The sequence below is a fragment of the Mandrillus leucophaeus genome, unplaced genomic scaffold (assembly GCF_000951045.1).
Source record: "Mandrillus leucophaeus isolate KB7577 unplaced genomic scaffold, Mleu.le_1.0 Scaffold78, whole genome shotgun sequence".
NCBI lineage: Eukaryota > Metazoa > Chordata > Mammalia > Primates > Cercopithecidae > Mandrillus > Mandrillus leucophaeus.
Window position 1 is genome coordinate 2,526,514 of NW_012108474.1, and position 8,379 is coordinate 2,534,892.

Sequence of the window (8,379 nt, forward strand, 5' to 3'; positions counted from 1 at the left end):
CTCCTCTGTGCTCTCATAGCACTGTGCACATAAGACTCCATCTCAAAAAAAAAAAAAAAAAAAAAAAGGATTTTGTGGTTCCTGTTTGGGTCTGGCCGTGGAATGTCCACAGGCATAATTCTGTTGAGCCAGGCTGAGGCCTGCATGGGAAAGGACGCCATGTGGAGAAAGGGAGGCTCTATTCTTGCTGCCTGTGCCTGGCCTCTCTGCCTTCCAGGGGCCTGGGCTCCAGCCAAAGCAGGGCCTGAGGTCACCTGGTCAGGATGCCCTTTTCTTTTTGAGACAGGGTCTCACTTTGTTAGCCAGGATGGCTGGCAGTGGTGCCATCTCAGCTCACTGCAATCTCTACCTCACCAGGTTCAAGCAATTCTCCTGCCTCAGCCTCCCTGGTAGCTGGGATTATAGGTATGAGCCACTGCTCCCAGCCCCCTTTGCCTCTTAAAGGGCTCACCTCTTAATGCTGTTACATTTTGGGGATAAAGTTTCAGCACGGGTTTAGAGGGGACAAACATCCCATCCATACCCCTGATTCCCTTGGATACTGGCTTCTCAGTTACTCCTCAGCACACCATGAATGGAGGTGTTTTGGGGCTCTGCGCTCACCTACTCCCTGGTTTCACCTCACCCACCTGTCTCCTGGTCCTCCTCCCCAGCAGCTCCCCAGAACCCTCAAGCTCCAAAAGCTCCAACCTGCTCTTCCTTCTGTTTGCCCTACTCAAAGACCACCCATCCTGGCTCTCAGTGGCTTTCTGAGCCCTCTCCTGCTTCTGCTTGGGCCCTAAAATACCTTTTTCTTTCTTTTCTTTTTTTTTTTTTTTTTGGAGACAGAGTCTTGCCCTGTTGCCCAGGCTGGAGTGCAGTGGCGAGATCTCAGCTCACTGCAACCTCCGCTTTCTGGGTTCAAGCAATTCTCCTGTCTCACCCTCCCAAGTAGCTGGGACTATGGGCACCCGCCACCACGCCCGGCTAATTTTTGTATTTTTATAGATGGGGTTTCACCATGTTGGTCAGACTCATCTTGAAGTCCTGACCTCAGGTGATCTGCCCGTCTCGGCCTCCCAAAGTGTTAGGATTACAGGTGTGGGCCACTGTGCCCAGCCTAAAGTCCCTTTTTCTTCGCAGCAGTTAGAGGGACGTTTCTGAAACACCCACTATCATTCCCTCTGCTCAAAACCTTGCAGTGATCCCTCTGCTCAAAATCTCTGCAACCTGCTCGCAGAAAGTGGGCCCATTGTTACCCCAACCTCACTGCTGATGACCTTACCTGAGCCTGGAGGTGGAGGCTGCAGTGAGCTAGGGTCACACCAATGCACTCCAGCCTGGGTGGCAGAGTAAAACTCTGTCTCAAAACAAACAAACAGCGCCGAGCGCGGTGGCTCACGCCTGCAATCCCAGCACTTTGGGAGGCCGAGGTGGGTGGATCACGAGGTCAGGAGATCGAGACTATCCTGGCTAACACGGTGAAACCCCGTCTCTACTAAAAATGCAAAAAAATTAGCCGGGTGTGGTGGCGGGCGCCTGTAGTCCCAGCTACTTGAGAGGCTGAGGCAGGAGAATGGTGTGAGCCCGGGAGGCAGAGCTTGCAGTGAGCTGAGATCGTGCCACTGCACTCCAGCCTGGGCAACAGAGCGAGACTCCTTCTCAAAAAACAAACAAAAAAAGTCACATATTGTAGTCACATGTGTTCACAATAGGTCAATTGGTTGTGGAGGCAGATGGCAGACTGGTGTCTACCCAGGGCTGGCGGGGAGGGGCGGATGGGGAGTCACTGCTTAAAAGGTATAGGTTCCCTCTCAGGGTGCTAAAAAGGTTCTGGATCCACATAGCTGTGATGGTTGCACAACACTGTGATTGTCGCTAATAGTACATTTTATGTGTATTTACCACAATTTTTTTTTTTTTTTTTTGAGACGGAATCTTGTTCTGTTGCCCAGGCCGGAGTACAGTGGCATGATCTCAGCTCACTGAAACCTCTGCCTCCTGGGTTCAAAGAATTCTCCTGCTTCAGCCTCCCGAGTAGCTGGGATTACACGCGTGCGTCACCACACCCAGATAATTTTTGTATTTTTAGTAGAGACGTAATTTTGCCATGTTGGCCTGGCTGGTCTTGAACTCCTGACCTCAGGTGATCCACCTCAGCCTCCCAAAGTGCTGGGATCACATGAGTGATCCTGACCCACAGATCCTGACCCACTGTGCCTGACCCACAATTTTAAAAAAGTATGTAAGGGGGCTGAGGCGGGCGGGTTGCCTGAGCTCAGGAGTTCTAGACCTGCCTAGGCAACATGGCAAAAACCCATCTCTACAAAATATACAAAAATTAGCTAGTGGCGGGCACCTGTAGTCCCACCTACTTGGGTGACTGAGGTGGAGTGCAGAGATCACGGCGCTGCACTCCAGCCTGGGCGACAGAGCAAGGTGCTGTCTCAAAAAAAACAAAATCTGGCCAGGCTCGGTGGCTCACGCCTGTAATCCCAGCACTTTGGGAGGCCAAGATGGATGGATTATCTGAGGTCAGGAGTTCAAGACCAGCCTGGCCAACATGGTGAAACTCTGTCTCTCCTAAAAATACAAAAAATTATCTGGGTGTGGTGGCAGGTGCCTGTAGTTCCAGCTACTCAGGAGGCTGAGGCAGGAGACTCGGTTGAACCCGGGAGGCGGAGGTTGCAGTGAGCCAAGATCGTGCCACCACACTCTAGCCTGCCTGACAGAGCAAGACTCCATCGCAAAAAACAAAAACAGGCTGGGCGCAGTGGCTCACGCCTATAATCTCAGCATTTTGGGAGGCCGAGGCGGGCGGATCATGAGGTCAACAGCTCCAGACCATCCGGGTCAACATGGCGAATCCCTGTCTCTACTAAAAATACAAAGATTAGCTGGGTGTAGTGGTGCGCACCTGTAGTCCCAGCTACTCGGGAGGCTGAGGCAGGAGAATCACTTAAACCCGAGAGGCAGAGGTTGCAGTGAGATCGAGCCACTGCACTCCAGCCTGGCGACAGAGTGAGACTCTGTCTCAAAAACAAACACCCCAAACAAACAAACAAAAACCAAAAACAACCCTCATCCCCAAAACCAAAAATTCAGTGTGGCCGGAAGTCACGGCTCATGCCTGTCATACTAGCACTTTGGGAGGCTGAAATGGGAAAATGGTTTGAGGCTGGGAGTTTGAGACCAGCCTAGTCAACACAGAGAGACCCCGTCTGTATTTAAAATATATAATATAAATAAATTTTAAACAATTTAAAAAGTATATAAAAGAATAAAACAGCTTCGCAAAGCTACCCACGAGCCATCCCCGACCGGTGTTCTTCTCCCGTGACCCGGGTAATCATCCTGGGAGTCTCTAACACTGGAGGCGGTCAGTGGGCAGCGAGCACCATACCCCTGGCTGGAGCTGTGGCGGTTTCCCAGCAGCAGCCGCGGGCGGGGCGACCTGTCCTTAGGTCCGGAAGCTCTGGGGCGCGGCTGCCTCGCACCCATCAGTCCGCTCGCCCCTCGCGTTCTCTGGCTCTTAAATCCCAGTGCAGCCTCGAACACAGATTCTTCTGCCGCCCCGCCGCCTGCCTGTCAATCTGCTCCACCGTAACCACGCCCTCCTCACAGTCCCGCCCCATCTTCGCTCTCAGCGGGCCCGGCCCCGCCTCTGTCCTTTAGGGCCACAGCGCTATCCAGGCCCCGCTCCCCGCATGTCCGTCAATCCGCTCCGGTTCCGCCCCGCCCTCCTCTCTCCGTTCCCTCACGCCGGCCTCGGCGCGGCCCGTTGTTATGACGACATGGTCGTAAATCCGCCATCTTCCTGCGGCGCGTTGCGACATGGAGGGCGCGATGGCAGTGCGGGTGACGGCCGCTCATACGGCAGAAGCCCCGGCCGAAGCCGGGCGAGAAGCGGGCGAGGGTGCGGTTGCGGCGGTGGCGGCGGCCTTGGCCCCCAGCGGCTTCCTCGGCCTCCCGGCGCCCTTCAGCGAGGAAGGTAACCGGGCCGACCCGGAGGGTGCGGCCGGGGTGGGGGCCCGGATGGCCCGAGCTGCGGGCACGACCGACCCTCCCAGACCCGGTTCCGCCCCGCCCTCCTCTCTCCGTTCCCTCACGCCGGCCTCGGCGCGGCCCGTTGTTATGACGACATGGTCGTAAATCCGCCATCTTCCTGCGGCGCGTTGCGACATGGAGGGCGCGATGGCAGTGCGGGTGACGGCCGCTCATACGGCAGAAGCCCCGGCCGAAGCCGGGCGAGAAGCGGGCGAGGGTGCGGTTGCGGCGGTGGCGGCGGCCTTGGCCCCCAGCGGCTTCCTCGGCCTCCCGGCGCCCTTCAGCGAGGAAGGTAACCGGGCCGACCCGGAGGGTGCGGCCGGGGTGGGGGCCCGGATGGCCCGAGCTGCGGGCACGACCGACCCTCCCAGACCCAGACATCTCGCCGATCTCGCGGGGCCCTCACAGCCCTCCACGAGACCCCCAGGTTTGCTGCGACCCTCACGGGCCTCTCCTGCGGGGCGCCCGTCACCCCCCTCGCTCCGGTGTGGGCCCACAAGTGCTCGCGGGTTGATGAGCCCCCGGGCGCCCTGTGTAGACATTCGCAGACGCCGCCACCGCCGACCCTGCCCCTGGGGCCGGCCTCCCGGCCCCTCTCTGCCTCCGATGCCTGAGTCTGGCCTTCGCCTCCTCTGGGCCCCTTCCCCCTTCACCTGATGGGCCTCTAGGGCCCTGTTGGTGGTTCCAAGAGAGCGGGGCCTCGGTTTCTCCAGGATCTGGGCTCTGGGCCTGTCCGTAGGGAGGCAGCAGAGCCTAGTGCAAAGGACTGGTGCACTGCAGCCAGCCTGTGGCTGTTGTCCCGTCCCACACTTGCCACTTTCTAGCTCTTTGATCCTGGGCAGGTGACCCCACCTCTGGGAACCTCTATTTCCACTACAGAATGGGGCGGCGGCTTCTGCCAGTAATGTGACAAGCCCTTATCCTGCGTTAGGATTTTTCATTCTCAAACCAATCCTGACAAGTGGACGTTATTGTTATTTTCTTTTTGGGGATGAGGAAAATGGAAGGTTGGAGACGTGAAAGTGACCGGGTGGGCCGGGCGCGGTGGCTCACGCCTGTAATCCCAGCACTTTGGGAGGCCGAGACGGGCGGATCACGAGGTCAGGAGATGGAGACCATCCTGGCTAAGACGGTGAAACCCGTCTCTACTAAAAATACAGAAAAAACAAAATTAGCCGCGTGTGGTGGCGGGCGCCTGTAGTCAGGAGGCTGAGGCGGGAGAATGGCGTGAAACCGGGAGCTGGAGCTTGCAGTGAGCTGAGACCCGGCCATTGCACTCTAGCCCGGGCGACAAAGTGAGACTCCGTCTCAAAACAAAAAAAAAAGAAAGTGACCGGGGTCACCCAGGTAGTAGGTAGCAAGGGTTGGATTGGATCTCCGCACTGTGAAGGCCTTTAACTTCCGGGCTCTGCTGCCTCACGAAAGCATCATGAAAATTAAAATAGAGATTGTGATCTGGTGCGGTGGCTCACACCTGTAATCCCAGCACTTTGGGAGGCCAAGATGGGTGGATCACCTGAGGTCAGGAGTTCGAGACCAGCTTGGCCAACATGATGAAACCCCATCTCTACTAAAAATACAAAAATTAGCCAGGCGTGGTGGCGCGTGTTTGTAATCCCAGCTACTTGGGAGGCTGAGGTAGGAGAACTGCTTGAGCCCAGGAGACGGAGGTTGCGAGTCGAGATCGCGCCACTGCTCTCTAGCCTGGGTGACAGAGCAAGACTCTGTCTCAAAAAAAGAAAAAAGACTGTGTGTCATGTACTGAGAGCAGTGCTGGGGATGCACTAAGGGCCCATTCCTGGGGGCACTGAGACCTTTTGGGGGTGGAGCTTGGGTCTGTACCCTCTGAGCTTGTCCCATGAGGCTGCAGATGGCTGGGCACTGTGGCTCATACCTGTAACCCCAACACTTTGGGAGGCTGAGGTGGGAGGATCACTTGAGCCCGAGGAGTTCCAGACCAGCCTGGGCAACATAGTAAGACCTCATTTCTATTTTCTTTTTTGTTTTTGAGACAGCGTTTCTCTCTTGTTGCCCAGGGTGGAGTGCAGTGCTGCGATCTCGGCTCACCGCAACCTCCGCCTCCTGGGTTCAAGCTATTCTCCTGCCTCAGCCTCCCGAGTAGCTGGGATTACAGGCACGTGCCATCACATCTGGCTAATTTTGCATTTTTAGTAGAGATGGGGTTTCTCCATGGTGGCCGGGCTGGTCTCGAACTCCCGACCTCAGGTGATCTGCCTGCCTCAGCCTCCCAAAGTGCTGGGATTACAGGTGTGAACCACCACGCCCGGCTCTTGATTTGTTTAGAAAAAAAAAGGTTGGGCACCATGGCTCATGCCTGTAATCCCAGCACTTTGGGAGGCTGAGGTGGGCGGATCCCGAGGTCAGGAGATCGAGACCATCCTGGCTAACATGGTGAAACCCCGTCTCTACTAAAAATACAAAAAATTAGCTGCCGTGGTGGCGGGCACCTGTAGTTCCAGCTACTCGGGAGGCTGAGGCAGGAGAATGGCGTGAACCCGGGAGGTGGAGCTTGCAGTGAGCCGAGCTCGCGTCACTGCACTCCAGCCTGGGCAACAGAGTGAGATTCCGCCTCAAAAAAAAAAAAAAAAAGAAAAAAAAAGAATGCAGATTGGGTCAGACAGGAAGGGAGGTGGTTAATGATTAGGTTGAGGGTGGTCTTGTCTTTGTCCCCATAGGATTCATAGTCTCTGCCTTTTTTCCTTGCCCCTTCTCATTCAGCTTGGAGAAGGGCAGTGCCGTCACGGCGAGGGGTCCCTTTAGAGGTTGCTGGGCCTTGCTGGGCCTGCTTGCAGCCTTGTTTAGTGTGAAATGGGCTGGGTGTGTCCCCTTCTAGGGTAGGGGGTTCTTCAGTGGCAATGCCCTGGAGCCAAGTGAGACACGGGAGTGGGGTGCGAAGGGGAAGTGGGTGGTGCACACCTCAAAGCTTGGTTTGTAACTGGGAGCCATCAGGAGGGGACAACTCTCTGTTGAGTGGCCCTCTGCAGGGGAGTCATGGCTGTGGTTTGGCCCTTTCTCTGCCCTCGAATTCAACAGTAAACATTTGCCCAGCTCCTTCGGGCATCAGGCCTGGGTTTGATCTTGACGAGGGACTGAACGTGAATGGTCAGAGCTGGCAAGCTATTATGGAAGCAGAAGGAACAGCTCCTATCCCTTTGTGTAAACAGGCACTGTCCCTGACACTCAGCCGTTGGGTGACCTTGAACTTCAGGTCATTTTCCTAGGATGGGAATAGTTCTCTCCATTTCCGCAGGGTGCTGGCAAGATTTGGTGACTTCCCCAGTGAGGTTCTTGGCACACAGTAAGGGGGTGGTGTCTTCTGCAGGACTGGGGTCCGGCACAGTGATGGTGACGGGCTCAACCTTGGGAACAAGTCAAGTCCCAAACAGTGAGCAGAGTGGTCCCTGCGTTTGCCTCTGAGCCAGAGCCAGTGGGCATCAGCCCATTTCGCAGATGAGGAGATGGCCACTCACATGCCCCAGGGCGCGCTCAGACTCCCACAGCTTTTGTTATTTTGTTTTGTTTTTGTTTTTTTTAAGACAGGGTCTTACCCTGTTGCCCTGGCTGAAGTGCAGTGGTGCAATCATGGCTTACTGCAGCCTCAACCCCTGGGCTCAAGCATTCCTCCTGAGTAGCTGGGACTACAGGTGCATATGCCACCACACTTCCACACTTGGCTAACTGTTTGTATTTTGGTTTTGTTTTTTGAGACAGAGTCTCACGGTGTCACCCCGGCTGGAGTGCAATGGGGCGGTCTTGGCTCACTGCAACCTTCGCCTGCTGGGTTGAGGTGATTCTCCTGCCTCAGCCTCCCAAATAGCTGGGATTACAGGCATGTGCCACCAAGCCTGGCTAATTTTTTTTTTTTTGAAACGGAGTCTCACTGTGTTGTCCAGACTGGAGTGCAGTGCCGTGATCTCAGCTCACTGCAAACTCCGCCTCCCGGGTTCACGCCATTCTCCTCCTGCCTCAGCCTCCCCAGTAGCTGGGACTACAGGCGCCCGCCAGCACACCTGGCTAATTTTTTTATATTTTTAATAGAGATGGGGTTTCACTGTGTTAGCCAGGATGGTCTCGATCTCCTGACCTCATGATCCGCCCGCCTCGGCCTCCCAGAGTGCTGGGATTACTGGGGATTACTGGCGTGAGCCTAATTTTGTGTTTTTAGTAGAGATGGGGTTTCACCATGTTGGTCAGGCTGGTCTCGAACTCCTGACCTCAGGTGATCCACCTGCCTCGGCCTCCCAAAGTGTTGGGATTATAGGTGTGAACCACCACGCCTGGCCTAAATGTTTTAACAATGCTTTAAAAACATTTTCCTTTTTTTTTTTTTTT

The 8,379-nt window shown here is 55.5% G+C and overlaps 1 protein-coding gene across 6 annotated transcripts in view; it reads left to right on the plus strand.

The window, feature by feature from the left end:
• The first annotated feature begins 3,687 nt into the window (after positions 1-3,687).
• Positions 3,688-8,379, plus strand: part of E4F1 (E4F transcription factor 1) — a 12,588-nt gene continuing 7,896 nt past the window's right edge. For 3 of the 6 annotated variants that reach the window (XM_011966985.1, XM_011966988.1, XM_011966990.1), the window contains exon 1: positions 3,688-3,970. In XM_011966985.1, the coding sequence (XP_011822375.1) occupies positions 3,814-3,970 (157 nt within the window). In that variant the 5' untranslated portion in view covers positions 3,688-3,813. Of the gene's footprint in view, positions 3,971-4,051; positions 4,319-8,379 lie in introns of those variants that run through there. The other 3 variants (XM_011966984.1, XM_011966986.1, XM_011966989.1) reach the window with 1 other exon arrangement.